The 15,678-nt window shown below is 37.9% G+C and overlaps 1 protein-coding gene across 2 annotated transcripts in view; it reads left to right on the top strand.

Annotated features, from left to right (window-relative positions):
* Positions 1–696: 696 nt before the first annotated feature.
* The window catches only part of CCNT2 (cyclin T2), a 38,202-nt gene continuing 23,220 nt past the window's right edge, over positions 697–15,678 (top strand). Inside the window, exons 1-2 of one of the 2 annotated variants that reach the window (XM_080799534.1) lie at positions 697–888; positions 1,712–1,793. In XM_080799534.1, the coding sequence (XP_080655660.1) occupies positions 731–888; positions 1,712–1,793 (240 nt within the window). In that variant the 5' untranslated portion in view covers positions 697–730. The remainder of the gene's footprint in view (positions 889–1,711; positions 1,794–15,678) is intronic. The other variant, XM_080799533.1, reaches the window with a different exon arrangement.

Genomic DNA, 15,678 nt, shown 5'->3' on the forward strand with positions numbered 1-15,678 from the left:
GCCCCACAGCCTAACGGGCTGTGGAATCCAAAGACTACGTTTACGTTGGGGGCGGGGGAAGCATCCAAATCCACCACAAACGTGGAGTGCTGTTTCTCCTGCACTGCTCCAGACGAGTCCTTCCTTCCTAGAGCCGCCAGTAAGCACAGGCTTTCGTCGCGGACAGCTCCTAAGAAAGCCAACGAGCCTGCGCGGATTAAAACTGAAGGAAAATGGGGTCTGCGCCGTGCGCGTGCGACACGGGACAGCTTTTCTCTTCTTAAAGCGCCGCCAGCTTCCCGGCCCTAGAATCCACCCGACTTTAAAGTCCACGCCCAGGTCGCACCACGCAGCCTCCTGCCTGCCTTCCCTCCGCACGCGACCTGGGGCCAGCCCCTTCGTTCTTCTGCCCAACCCCTCGCCCCGCCAATCCTACACCCGGCATGCATCGCTCCGACCTTTTCCTTCCCAGCCCACCCCCACCTTCGGGCGCCTCTAAATGACAAGTGGCGCGGGGCATTGTGGTCCCGAGCGTGAGAGCGAGACCGGGGGCAGGAAAAAGAAAGCAAAAGATGGGGGCGAGCCGGTAGGGCGGCCCCTGCGCACGCGCACGGGCGGCGGCGAGGGTGAAAAGGGGCGGTGCGTGGTCTACGGCGAGCGGAGTGGGGCGGGGTCGCGCGGCCTTGGCCGGGAGTCCGCGAGCCGGGACGGGAGGGGGGTGGGTGAGGGAGCGGGCGCAGGAGGAAGTGTCATGGCGTCGGGCCGTGGAGGTTCTTCTCGCTGGTTCTTTACTCGGGAACAGCTGGAGAACACGCCAAGCCGCCGCTGCGGTATGGAGGCGGATAAAGAGCTCTCATACCGCCAGCAGGCGGCCAACCTCATCCAGGACATGGGACAACGTCTCAATGTGTATCCTTTCCTATTCTTGGCCCTCCGCCGCTCACGCCCTGTCCCTCCTTACTATTCGTCCAGTCGCCTGGTTGCCGGGCCTGCTGCCCCGCGAACATGGCGCCGCCGCCTCGGCCTTCGCTGGGCTTCGGCTGCACTGTAAGGGAAGGCAGGCTCGGGCTCGGGAGGCCGCAAGCGGCCAGTGAAGGAGGGGAAGAGAGGAGTCCGGGAATGCGGGCTGGGAGGCAGCGTTGTGTAATCTGTTTGGGGCCGCGCGTAGTGGCGGCGGGGGATGGGAGTGGCGCTGAGACCCGAAGGGAATCTTAGGGATTATCGCAGAAAAGAGGTGGCTACTTCGACTTTTAGTCGGAGAAAGGGTCAAATGGTAGGAGGATTACCGATGCTGAAAGGCATAAGTGTTCTCCGCGGCCTCTCCCCACGCTCCTCGCTGGTTTGATGGCGGGTCTCGTACCTTGGGAGCTCACTGGAGGTCTTTATGTTCTTGGCGTGGTTTTGTATGGGTGTGCGCGCGCGCGTTTCAACTGTCGGGTGTTGAGCTTAGTCAGTCCTAGCCATTGATAAATCCTTCCCGGCGTACTTAATAGCAATATTGGAGTGAGATGCTCAGCACTTATTATTACTGTTGGCGTCGAGCCTACCACCACCCTGCAAGGTTTTATTATATATACATATATATATATGTATGTATGTATAGTTTTGGGATTGGTTTTTGAGTGAACGGTAAGCACTGGAAAAACACCGTAGATCGAGAATTTTCCATCAAAATTGTTCTGCAAATTAGATACTGTTTTTTCTCGGATATTTCCTAAATGTTCCGTTCCAGCTCTCAGCTTACAATAAACACTGCGATTGTTTATATGCACAGGTTTTATATGCACCATTCTTTCACCAAATTCAGTAGAAATGTAAGTACTATTTTATTGTTTGTTTTTACCGTAACCAAATTTTGAGGTAAATGGATACGCAGAAGAAAGTTGGTCGTTGACTTTACTTTTGGACTTAGTGTTGTAAATTAATAGTGAAAGTAAACCGCGTGATAAACGTTTTGCTTGAAATGCAAAATGTTCCTGGTTTGTTTTTTAATTTGTGATGACAAGCTGCCGGGCACTGTGTTGGGCTCTGCCAAGGTTTTGAGCTAAAAAGTAATAAACGTTTATTTACTCAGTTATTATATCGGTATTAAATTCGTTTAAATTTTATACTTTTGAATAATTTCAGATAGTAATGTACAGTGTAATTTGGCCTAGTCATTCTGATGTACATCTTAAATGTGTTGGACTCTTTGTGTTTGAAATACTATGAACTGGGCTTAATTGTGACATTCTTTTTAAATGACCCTTTGAAAGTTAAATGGTTAGCAGAAATATTCTATTTGCTATTAAAATTTCTTAAGGTATCAGCGTTCCTCTTTATCACAGCATTAGTTGTCTATTTAAATCTCTGGTGACTTAGACATCAAATTTTCCTGAATTCACACATATATTGTCAGAGGTGTGTATATGTATAATCAGTTTTGAAGTAAAATTTATCTTCCAGGACTAAAGAACATAACCTGTAAATCTTGAAGAATTGAGTTAATAGTGTTGAGTTCAAATTTTTATTTTACCTTGTGAAAGGTGTGAGTTTGGTGTCTGTCCTTTTCAGAGTAATATGCATACTGTGTTGCATCTGTTAACAAAATTGCCCAATATTTAATTCTGTCTTAATTGTCACTATATTTTTTGCTCTTTTTATCACAGCTGTTTTTAGAATGCTATTCAGAAAGGTGTGTGTAGAAAAAAAATGGATCGTGGAAGACTTTATGCTATTTGTAGTTTGTCATTAAGACCTTTTTGCTAAGAAAACAATCTTTGAAAAGGTCCTTGAAATACTTTTTTCTGATTGGAAGGAACAGCTTCATAGCTTAGATTGATTCATGTTTTAATCTCTTCTGATCATAAGACGTTTTGGTCTCCTGAAGGCTCCTTTTCTTCTCTTTCTCTTTTAAATCTACATGATTCTTGTTCTATTTCTGTTTTCCTAGTTATTTCTTTCGCACAGAACTTGGGTCAGTGATAGTGTTATGGAAGAGAGAGGAAGCCTTTTTGGCAATAACATTTAGATTGAGAGAATGAAATTTAAATTGGCTCCAAAGGCAGTGGTAAACTAATGAATACTAATATAAATGTGACTTTCCTTGAGTAGCCCTGAAAAATGCTGGTAGAAATCAGAAGTCAAAATAGTCCTGGAAATTTTCTTGATGTGGCTACAGATGTCCCATTTGCTTAAACAGGCTTACTTTACTACGTCGGGTAAATGATCTCACCACAAGACTATACTTCTTTTTGAACCCTCCCTCTTTCATAATTTGTCTCTGTGGCCTGGTTGGTGTGCTTTAAAACAGTTATCTTGCTTATAGCCAAAATTCACAGCTTTAACTTTAAATTGACTAGTAAAGCCCAGGTCCTTTGCATTCTTTAACTAATTTACTTAAATGCCATCATCAATAAAAAGCCAAAGTATTTTTATTACCCCACTTAGTGTCTTATATATGTACAAAGGTAAACTCAGCATTTTACATTAAATTGTTGTTAGCAATTGAAATCTGATACTAATTTCTATTTGAAAACGTGGCATTGCACCCTTCATATCTAATTGTTGTCTTTTTACCTTTGCTGTTATATCAAAAGTGGTTTTAATATTTGTATTGATGCACTTGCATCAGTTGCACAGCCTCACTCTTTTATCTTTTTTTTTTTTTCCTATTCTTTTAGGGTGAAGGGGGTGGTCTCAAATTGAATGTGAGTCACTTTTAAATTCATACTCCCCCACATCATTGGGAAAATTTTTCTTGTAGGGTTATAATGGAATGTCATAGTAAACTACAAAAAGCATGAATTTCACCACAAAGTAAACTGAACACCATTCAGTAAATTCCTAACAAGTTTAAATTTGAAGATGCTAGGGACAAACTATAGCTAGTTTTGTGATAAATACCATGCATTAGTTATATTAAAATGTTTAATGATTATGTGGATTCATTGTGTTTTCCCACATTGACTAATTTAAAAGTAAAATGTCCCCTAAATTTTAAATGCTATTGTTTAAGAATAAAATCAGTGTCAACATCCATTGGTGACCCAGAAACTGTCTTTTATCATTGAGTTTTATTGTCAGTATCTCTTGGAGGGTTGGATCACTATCAGCAGTAAATGACTTTTATATGTAACCTAATTAGTTAAGTCTACCCTTTGCTCACTGGATGCAGTGAGGTTTATGTAATTCGGGTTAGTAATTAAAGAATGACCTTGCAGCATCAAGCTCGAGATAAATCTAGTAAAGTATAAAAGCCCTGGCGCCAAGAGTGCCTCCAAGTTACATACTGTGGGAGAATATCCTCTACAGTTTCAATCTTGGAATAAATATTGACCCAACTTCTCCTAGAAACTCTGTTCATTAATTTGGTTAGTCAAGTTCATGATGCATTTGTTTGTTCTATTAATTCCAAGTTTAGTGAATTCTCTTAAGATCAGATCTTAACATACTGTTCTCAGTGTTTTTGGTGGTCATGGTCTATTCTCATAGCACCTTTCCAAATCACATGGCCATTTTAATCTTCTCTTAACTTTCCTTAGTTCCGTTGCCTCTTTTTTTGAGCTGCAGCATTCAGAACTATATATAATCCACCAGATTTAAATGTATCGAAGTTCTCATTTAATGTACTGTATTTCTGCCAAGGTTCCAAGAGTACACAGTTAAGGACAGTATTCAGGACTGATGATATTAAGGAATGACTATAATGACTTCTAAGAGTGCATCATCTAGGTCATGTCTACATTTTATACATCTGAGTTAGATGATCAGCTGCTACACGTAAGCAAACTTGTATTTTTGCTTGTGCTAAAATTTGTTTACCACTTCTTGCTTAAAATTTTTATAATCTCTATCAGTTGATCTGACTTTTGACTATTAGATGTCATTTGAAAATCTGCAGATGTTCTTTTTGCATTCCTTGCTCCCCCCATAAAGACTTAATGAGGAAAGCTATTCTTGTATCCATCTAAAGAAATGACCATAGTCCCTGTTCTTTGATAATACAGCATTCTGCCATTATAATTTTTAAGAATAGTCTGCAATAGAAATTTATTCAAGACTTTTGAAGTAGTTTTTATCTAGTTTATACTGTGCTTATTTATACTCAAATTAGTCATAAAATTGTCCTACATGATTGCCTTTTGTGAAAGAAAACCAGCGTTTTGGGGAACTTGGTTAGCTAAAGGGTTTTGCTTATATTTTAATTATGAAAGCCCTTAATTTCTCTCAAATGTGGTAACATAGATGAAGTTAAGTATAAAAATGTTTCCCGACACATACATTCAGATTAGAAGGTAAACAAAGTAAGGGTAGGATTTTGTTTGTTTCCTTTCTTTTTTGGTTTTACTGATGGTTGCGTCACCAGTACTTCACATGAAGTAGATAATAGAGCAGCCATTTGTCAATAAGATGGATCAAATCATGTTTCTCATGATCTGTTGGGTGAATTCTTACACATTTTTCTCTGTATACATCCTCTCTACAGAGACAAGCTTTAAATATTTTATTTTTGAAAACTAATATAGGCACATAGTAAATGAAAATGGTAGAGAGGGGGATATGATAAACCACCCTCCAATTTGAGTGTGTAAGCCCACTGCCCCAGAACATGTGCTGTTAACAGTTTTTGTGTGCCCTTTCAGAAATATTTTCTGCTTTTTCAAGCTTTTATGTATGTATAACTTTTTTAGCCCCCCAAAAAAGGGTTGAGTGGGTTTGGTTTCACAGTTGTTAGAAGTCCTCCTTTGAATTAGGCCCCAGAGTCCCCTGTTAGTCATATATGAGTCTTACCATTTATGCATTGTGCATCCCTCTTTTTCCAGATGGTGCATTCTCTTCTCATGTAACAATGGTCTCTCAGGTTTTAAGACAGGTGAAGTTTAACTCTTCCTGAAGCATTCCCAAGATAATTCCAAACTCCACTCTTTGACTTCTGAATTTCTCTCTTATTCTTTGAGTCCTGTTCACATCCTATTGTATTCCATCTATTTGGTGTCTTTTATTGCTACAGCGTAACTGTGAATTTATGAGATGAAGTGGGTTTTTTATATAAAGATTTTTATTTACTTATTTGTGAGAGAGGACACGAGAGAGCACAAGCAGGAGGAGCAGCAGAGGGAGAGAGAGAGGGAGAATCAGGCTCCCCACTGAGCAGGGAGCCCAACACCTGGCTTGATCCCAGGACCCTGGGACCATGACCTGAGCCGAAGGCAGAAGCTTAACTGACTGAGTCACCCAGGTGTCCCAGGGTTTGTTTGTTTTTTTACTGTAAAATACAACACAAACATAAAACCACCAACCATGTATAGCTTAGTGAATTATAGTAAGGCAAACAACCTTGTAACCACCACTCAAGAAAGAGAACTTTGCTAACTATCCTGGAAATGTTTCCATGTGCCCCATCCTTATGTCAACCCCTTCCCTCCCTCCACAAAATAATTATATAGTTATCAGTTATTAAAGTTATCACTTCGGTTTCGTATAGTTTTACCACCAAATCTTGCATCCCTAAATGCCTCAGTTTCATCTTGCCCATTTATTAAAAATTTGACTACTTTTTTGAGTCTCTGAATCTACAGTTTTACCCTCCATCCCTTTCTTTCCCTTAAATTTTATCCGTTGAAGCACCTAAGGCAATAGACCTGTAGAATCTGGATTTTGCTGATTGTATACTCATGATGCAGTTTATCATGTTCTTTTGTTCTTGAAGTCCCTGCAAATTGCCAGGTAGATCCAGAAATTTCATCAAACTCAGTTTAGATGAGTAAGTTTAGTAAGACTACAGGTGTTGAGATGCCTAATTAGGAGCCATCTGATGTCTTTTTATCTCTGTGTTAGCAGCTTTTGATCGATACTCAACATCTAGATCCTTTCGTTCATTGTGATACTCTCATTTCATTAGTAATTGGAGTATATTTGTAATGAAATGCTGTGATTCATCTACCACTTAGACTCCCAGTTGTGTGGTTCATAAAGGAAAAGCAGGATAAATACATGATTCTTACCCTACATGTACGACTTTTGTTGAAATGTAATTCATATACTGTATGTTTCATCAGTTGAAAGTGTAGTTCAGTGGAGTTTCTTAAGTGTATTCACAAAGTTGTATGTCAATTTTAGAAATTTTCGTTACCCCAAGAAGAAACCCTACACCAGTTGGCCATCTCTTTACATTCTTCCCCCACCCTATTCTGGACTTTTCCTATAAGTGGAATCATACAATACGTGGTATTTTCTGACTGGCCTCTTTCCCTTACTGGATAATGTTTTTAAATTTATCTGTATTGTAGCTTATAAGCTTATTGTAGCTTGGAAGTGAAGTGTAAGCTTCACTTACTTTTTCTTGCAGACTACCATTGTACTCCATTTTATATATCCATTTATCAGTTGATGGACATTTGAGTTGTTTCCACTTTTTGGCTATTATACTGCTCCTGTGAACATTTATGTATAAGTTTCTGGGTGGACATATGCTTTGATTTCTCTCAGGTGCAGAAGTAGAATTGCTAGACCATATGGTAACTCTATACCCCAATAATCTTGTATAGCTTCCTCACTATCTGTTACAGCAAGGTATTCCAGGTTTATCTTGTACATTTTCTTTTCCACAACTGGAATCGACATTTCTTTAATCCTCCTTTGTTTTAGTAGGAAGTGGTATTTCAAAACCGTAAGCTGGACACTAGGGATACTCATTACTGTATTTGTCTTATTTCTAGGCATCTATAATGAACAGAGAGAGGAAATATATAGTACCATAAATACATATTTATTATGCAGATTGGTATATTAAATGTTTATTATTCATTTACACATTAAATATATGAAATATATTAACCAGAGTTTTTTAATAGGTATTTCCTTTAAATGTACATTTTAAATACCTCAGGAGTTTTGCTAATTCAAGATAGCATTTTTTACTTAACCTCTCTTTGTGGTATATTTCTATGACCTTCCACACCAAATAGTTCTTAAGAATGTGGGATTAGTGGGCACCTGAGTGGCTTAGTTGGCTAACCGTCTGCCTTTGGCCTAGGTCATGATCCCCGGGTCCCGGCCCCACTTCAGGCTCTCTCTCAGCCTGGAGCTGCTTCTCCCTCCCCCTCTGCCTGCCACTCCCCCTGCTTGTGCTCTGTCAAGTAAATAAATAAAATATTTTTTTTAATGTAGAATTAGAGAATTTATCCCATCATCACTCATTAATTTAACCTCACATTACACAGATAAGTGTTGGAATTGCAGTACTATCACTACCAGTATAATTACTGAGAATAAAATGTTTTTGTTTGCTTTCCCTCTCACCCCTGGTGTTTAAAGTCCTGTTATGGCTACTACATTAACTTAAATAGCCATTAACAAAACTCTCCCTTTTAATCCTTATTTAATCTTAGTTCTACAGGTAACTATTTTTGTTCATTGCCAGTGCTTTTGTTGATGTCTCTGTAGTCATTTTGGTTGTTTGAAGTTCTCTCGAACATCATGGAAACAAAATTCTCTGAATCTTTGCATATTGATAATAGTTTATCTGTGATATTTATATTCAAGGTCAGTTTTGCTGTGTATAAAATTCTTGACTCATGCTTTCTTTTCTGAGATATCTTAAATATGTAACACCTTTTTTTTCCTGGCATAAAGCACTACTACTGGTGATGATCTAGTTTTCTTATGGCTATAGGACTTTTTTTTTTTCTTTGTAATCCAGTAATTTTACTATGGATTATCTTGATGTTGGTTGTTCTCGGTTTATATACTCAGGGGATCTTTCAGTGTGTGACTTCATTATCTTTTTTGTATGTGGGCAGCGGAACAAGGTTTATTGAGTGATATTGAAGCAAAATTTATTGATAGTACAAAGCTATCAAAGAGGGAGGAGACATGAGAGGGTTGCCCGCTTCATATCTTTTTTACATATGTTTTGTGTTTTGAATCCTTAGTGTCTGTCAGTTTGGAGGTGTGTTACTCTTTTAATTTTTCTGGGGTTTGTTGTGGTAAAATATACATGGCACGAAATTTATCATTTTAACCATTTTTTTAAGATTTTATTTATTTATTTGACAGAGAGAGCGAGAGAGCACAATCAAGGGGAGCAATAAGAAGGAGAGGAAGAAGCAGGCTCCCCACCAAGCAGGAACCCATTGCGGGGCTCAGTCCCAGGACTCTGGGATCATGACCTGAGCCAAAGGCAGATGCTTAACCATCTGAGCCACCCAGGCGCCCCTAAAGGTTTTATTTATTTGTCAGAGAGAGAGACTGAGCCAGCATTGGGGGTAGCAGGCAGAGGGAGAAGCAGGTTCCCTGCTGAGCAAGGAGCCTGATGTGGGACTTGATCCCAGGACTCTGGGATCATGACCTGAGCCAGAGGCAGACACTTAACGGACTGAGCCACCCAGGTGTCCCTTTTTTTCTTTTTAAAGGTCATTTTAACCATTTTTAAGAGTACAGTTCAGTGACTTTGTTGAGCAAACATCACCACTGTCCAGTTCTAGTACTTTTTTTATCTTTTCAAATGGAAATTCTGCTCATTGAGCAAACTCCACATTCTCCCCTCCCTGCAGACCCTGGAAACCACCTTTCTATTTTAGTCTATGAATTTCACTATTGTTTACCTCATATAAGTGGAGTCATACAATATTTGTCCTTTTTTGTGTCTCTTTTATTTCACTTAGCATAGTGTTTTCAGGATTCATCCATGTTGTGGCATGTGTCAGAATTTTCTTCCTTTTTAGGGCTGAATGTTATTCCTTTGCATGAATGAACCATGGTTGGATTCCTTTTACCTTTTGGTTATTGTGAATAATGCTGCTGTGAATGTGGGTTTATAAAAATCTACTTAGGTCCTTGCTTTCAACTCTTTTGAGCATATACCCAGAAGTGAAATTACTAGATCACATTGTGAGTCCATATTTAATTTTTGAGAAACTGCCATGTTTTCCACAGCAATAGCACTGTCTTAAATTCCCATTAACAATGAATAAGGGTTCCAAGTTCTCCATGTCCTCACCAGCATGAGCTCTTTTCTGATTTTCTGATAATAACCATCCTAATGAATGTGAATGGGTATCTCGTTGTAGTTTTAGTTTGCATTTCTCTGGTGCCTACTGGTGTTTAGCATTTCTTCATGTGGTTACTGGCCATTTGTGTATTTTCTTTGGAGAAATGTCTAACCAGTCTTTCATCCATTTTTTCAATTGGATTTTTTTCTTAAGTTATAGGAGTTCCTTATATACCCTGGATATTATTCTCTTACCAGAAACATGATTTGCAGATTTTTTTTTCATTCTGTAAGCTCGTTCACTTTTTTGATGAACAAAAGTTTTTTATTTTGATGAACCCAGTCTAACTATTTTTTCTTGTGTTGCTTATGCTTTTGGTGTCATTTTTAAGAAATCATTGCCCAACCTTTCATGGAGCTTTTCTCGTTTTCTACTAATAGTTTTACAGGTTTAGTTCTTATATTTAGGTCACTGATCCATTGTGAATTAATTTTTGTGTGTGGTGTGATGGGAGGGTTTAATTTCATTGTTTTGCATGCGTATATCCAGTTTTCCCAGTACTATTTGTTGTTTTTTATTTTTTGTTTTTTTGAGCAGTTCTTTCTAGTGTGATTTTTGTTGCTTAGGGTTAACTGTTCTGGTTTTTCCTTACATATCTTAGTATGGCCTAAATACTTTTCATTTATATATACAAAAATATAACAATTTACTTTCTGAGGTTCCCTGGCTATGTTCCCCTCCCTCGTTTTTATTTTATCTTTACCTTCTCCCTGTCCGGCCAGTTCTGCTTTGGATCTCAAAAGTTTCTTTCCAGTATGGAGTCCTGGAAAAGAACCTTGAGAGATCTGTTTGAGTAGTACGTTAAGAAGTTAGCTTTAACCCTTTAAGCCCTTCTCTAGGCCTCTGGCATATACCCACTTAATTGAACTTGACAGAATTCCTCCCCAGTTCAGCTTCTGTTCCCTGATTGGTCCACCATGATTTCCAGTAAATGTCTGTGGGCTATTTTGAGGTTCTTTTATCAAGCCCAGCAAATGGCCCATTACTTTGCTTTGCTTCTTGTAGCAAAGATGCTGATACTGGGTAGGGATTATGCGTAGATGCTGTTACTGGGTAGGAATTATGGCTACATATTTGCCAGTTTTGTCCTTCATCCATTTGTATTTTGGAATTTCCTAGGAATGCCTTGCCAGGTAGTTTGTTTATAAATATCTGTGGAGTTTTGCTTTTGTTCTCTTGTTACTCTGCTTTTCTGTGGGGATTTGTTTACCACCTCTGCCCCTGTCTTCTCAGAATTCTTCAGATAAGACATTTAAAGGTAATTGTCGGTCACTTTAAGAGATGATATGTCACTTTAAGAGATGATAGGTCACTTTAAGAGATGATAGGTCACTTTAAGAGATGGTATGCTAATTTCCAAACAAGGTAATAGACTATCATCTAAATGTACTGTTGACCCTTAGGTTTGAACTCTGTAGGTCCACTTAATACAGATTTTTTTCAGTAAATATATTAGGAAATTTTTTAGAGATTTGCAATAATTTTGAAAAAACTCAATGACAAACCATATAGCCTAGAAAAACTGAAAATTTGAGAAAAATGAGGTATTGGGAGAATATGGTATATAATACATGTAACATACAAAATGTGTTAATTGACTTTTATGGCTTGCAGTCAACAGTAGGTTACTTATAGAGTTTTGTTGTTCTTTTGTTGTTGTTGTTGTTGTTGTTTTAAAGATTTTTATTTATTTATTTGACAGACAGAGATCACAAGTAGGCAGAGAGGCAGGCAGAGAGAGAAGAGGAAGCAGGCTCCCTGCCGAGCAGGGAGCCGGATGCGGGGCTCGATCCCAGAACCTCAGGATCATGACCTGAGCCAAAGGCAGAGGCCTTAACCCACTGAGCCACCCAGGTGCCCCACTTACAGAGTTTTGGGAGAGTCAAAGTTACATGTGTATTGTGTGTTTAGGGGAGTAGCACTACTAACACCTACATTGTTCAGGGGACAACCTTAATAGGTTTAAGAATGTCTAAGAAGATAAGGGTAATTTTTTAGGAATAATTAAGTCACTTGAACTTCTTTCTGTTAAAGAAGGAACATTATGATCCATCTGGAACAGTTTATCAATAGACATAAAAAGCGTTATGTGATATTATTGACTGATTTTTTTGGAAATGAATTCTGAAAAGAACTCTAGAATGTTCTCCCACAAAACTTCAATGTTATTTTGAAACATGGAACTCTGCCTGCCTAATTACAGGGTTGTTGACTGATATAGCGTATTGGGCACTGTATTATACAAGTCTTTATAATGTCTTCGTGAAGCAGCTCTTTTTTTCTCCCCCCAAAATTAGATGATTGTAAAAGGTTCAAATCAAATCTTTTTTACATGCGCACGCATACACACATACACACACTTAATGTGTATGTTAGTCCTGATAGTTCATGTTCTTATGGTAGCTTTAGCTCATTTGTCTCAAATAAGAAAGCATTTTATTAAGTTTGGTAATGTAGCATTTCTAAACTAACTGATGTATAGAATAGAGCAGATTTTTACATTAACAAATGTGTGTCAAGTATTTTTATTACCCAAGACACACAAAGGTCTCTGTAAAGACTGTGTAATTTATAAATTGACTTTGAAGGCAGTTGGAACAGGAATTCTGAAGATGTTTTTAGTGCATAAGGTTGGGTAAAATAATTTTTTAAGGGAAAATCAGATTGTTATATACTTTACAATGGGGGAGATGATGGAAATCTAAAATTTTATTCTTAACTAAGTTTCTGTTCTAGATGTAAAGGTGTTTAGTAAGTAGTCCTGATAGCATATTTACAGAAAAACATGTAAAATGAAGGTTTTTTTAAGTTATTTCAGTCTGATACAGAAAAAGAAACAAATGACTGTAGAAGTTCACCTACTTGTTCAGCACTGAAATTTTTAAATATTACAGCTTTAATGGTTTGTACTTTGTTACGTGATACTATATGTTTATGTGACAGTAGTCCACATAGAGTGCATGTCATGTGACAAGCAGTGTGCAAAGTAGGCGTGATTTTTTTTTTTAATATATAAGAAATAGTGTTTTTCCTAAGGGATTTACATTCTAGTGAGAGAGAGAAAAAAAATTTGTCTTTCTGCTCTGGGAATAACTAGGAAGTCAGTTTGACTACTAGTTTGACTACTAGTCAAACTAGTAGTCAGTTTGAGCTATTTTGTGATGCCAGTGAACATTTAATACATTTCAGTCTGTTTCATATCATTTTAATGTATTTTTTCTTTAGAGTGTCAATTGTGGGTTTAAACCTGTGCTAATAGTATAGCCACTAACTAGAAGTGAATTAATTTCACATTTCTTTACTATTTTAACATGGCTGCTAGAAAAATTACACTTGTGGCTCACATTACATTTCTTTTGATGGTACTGGTTTGGGCTATAAACTCTTAAAGTAATACCAGTTAACTAATGAAAAGTATAGACATTTGTATCTGTCAACAAGATTACTGTTGGATCTTACTGTAGTAATTTGTTCTATAGAGAAGTTTGCACATTCAAGCTAATTTTAAATAGAGGGCTCATTCAGAAGTTGAAAAAGTAATGATAATGATTCTTTTCTGGTCAAAAATCTTGAGATCATGAAAACTATCATAGTTTCATGCTTAGAAAAAAAGAATAGCTTTTAGCAGCGAAAAGAAATTCTGAGGATTTGGGGAATGTCTTTAAATGATGCATTGATTCAGAGAAGATAACCAAATGTTTACACACTCCCCACATTGTTAAATAGAAGTTTTAGTTTGTATTGCTCTAGCTCAGTGATTGCTGTTTAGAGTGACTAACAGGAGTACCTACTTGAATTAACAGTACGGTTCACTTTATGTAGACCTAAACATCTGTTCCAATTTTTTTTTAACTTTTTCTAAATTTTTTTTATTTTTTTTATAAACATATAATGTATTATTAGCCCCAGGGGTACAGGTTTGCGAATCACCAGATTTACACACTTCACAGCACTCACCATAGCACATACCCTCCCCAATTTCCATAATCCCACCACCCTCTCCCTAACATCACTACCCCCCCCCACCCCGCAACCCTCAGTTTGTTTTGTGAGATTAAGAGTTTCTTTTATGGTTTGTCTCCCTCCCGATCCAATCTTGTTTGATTTATTCTTTTCCTTCCCCCTCTCAGAAAGCTTTTTAAAAACAATTTTTAAGAAATTGCTACACTTTTGCAAAGTAGCCATACCATTTTACCTTCACACAAGCAGTGTGTTAAGGGTTCCAATTTCTCCACATCTTTGCCAACATTTGTAACTGTTACTGTCTGTCTTTTTAAAATTATTATTATTATACCCATCTTACAGGCATCCTAGTGAGTATAAAGCATTATCTCTTTGTGGTTTCAATTTGCATTTCTGTAATGATTAGTGTTATTGAGCATCTTTGCATGTGTTTATTGGCCATCTGTAGTATCTTTTGGGGGGAAATATCTACTTATCTCTCCCCCCCTTTTTTTTAAGGTAGGTTTCATGCCTGGCAGAGCCTGAACTCATGACCCTGAGATCAAGAGTCAGATGCTTAATCCACTGAGCCATCCAGGCACCCCTCCTTCCCATTTTTTAAATTGCATCATCTCTCTATCAAATTGTGAGAGTTATACATATATTCTAGATACCAGTCCCTTATCAGATACAGGATTTGCAAATATTTTATTTCATTCCATGAGTTACCTTTTTCACTTTGCTGATATTTCATCCATAATACATGCGTTTAATTTACTAGGATTTTTCTTTTGTCACTTGCGTTTTGATGTCATATCAAAGAGAACATTGCTTGATCCATGGTCATGAAGATTTATTCCTGTTTTCTTCTCAGAGTTTTATAATTTTAGCTCTTGTATCTAGGTCTGTAATCCATTTTTTTTTTAAGATTTTATTTATTTATTGACAGAGAGAGAGAGAGAGAGAGATCACAAGTAGGCAGAGAGACAGGCAGAGAGAGAGGGGAACAGGCTCACTACTGAGCAGAGAGCCCGATGCGGGACTCGATCCCAGAACCCTGAGATCATGACCTGAGCCGAAGGCAGAAAGAGGCTTAACCCACTGAGCCACCCAGGCGCCCCTGTGATCCATTTTTAGTAAGTTTTTGTTTATGGTGTTTGTTTGTTTGCATGTGGATATACAGTTGTCCCAGCACTGTTTATTGAAAAGGCTAATTTTTTTTCCATTGAATTAAATGTTTATTTCTGGAAACGCTATTCTATGATCTTTATGTCTTTCCTTACACTGTTATCATATGGTCTTAATTATTCTAGCTTTGTAGTAAGTTTTGAATTCGGGAAGTATGAGTCTTCTGACTTTGTTCTTCATTTTCAAGATTGTTTTTGCTCTTCTGGGTCCCTTGCATATCCGTAGGAATTCTAGAATCAGCTGGTCAATTTCTGCAGAGAAGTTGAGATTCTGACAAGGAATGTGTGAATCTGTAGATCTGTTTGGGGAATACTATCCACAGTATTAAGTCTTCAGTAATATTAGTTCTTATTTGTTTAGCCATCTGAAGGAAAGTGGAGTTCTAAAGATTTTTGTGAAATATTTTAATACCTATGCAACTTGTTTACCAATAATCTATGACTTTATTGTTGACTGGTAGGAGCTGGGTGTCTAAGGGAGAGTAGAGACTTAGCTATGAAATACTATATGTACTTTGTAAGTTGAAAATTTTTTG

This window comes from Martes martes (genome assembly GCF_963455335.1).
Source record: "Martes martes genome assembly, chromosome: 3".
Taxonomy (NCBI): Eukaryota; Metazoa; Chordata; class Mammalia; order Carnivora; family Mustelidae; genus Martes; species Martes martes.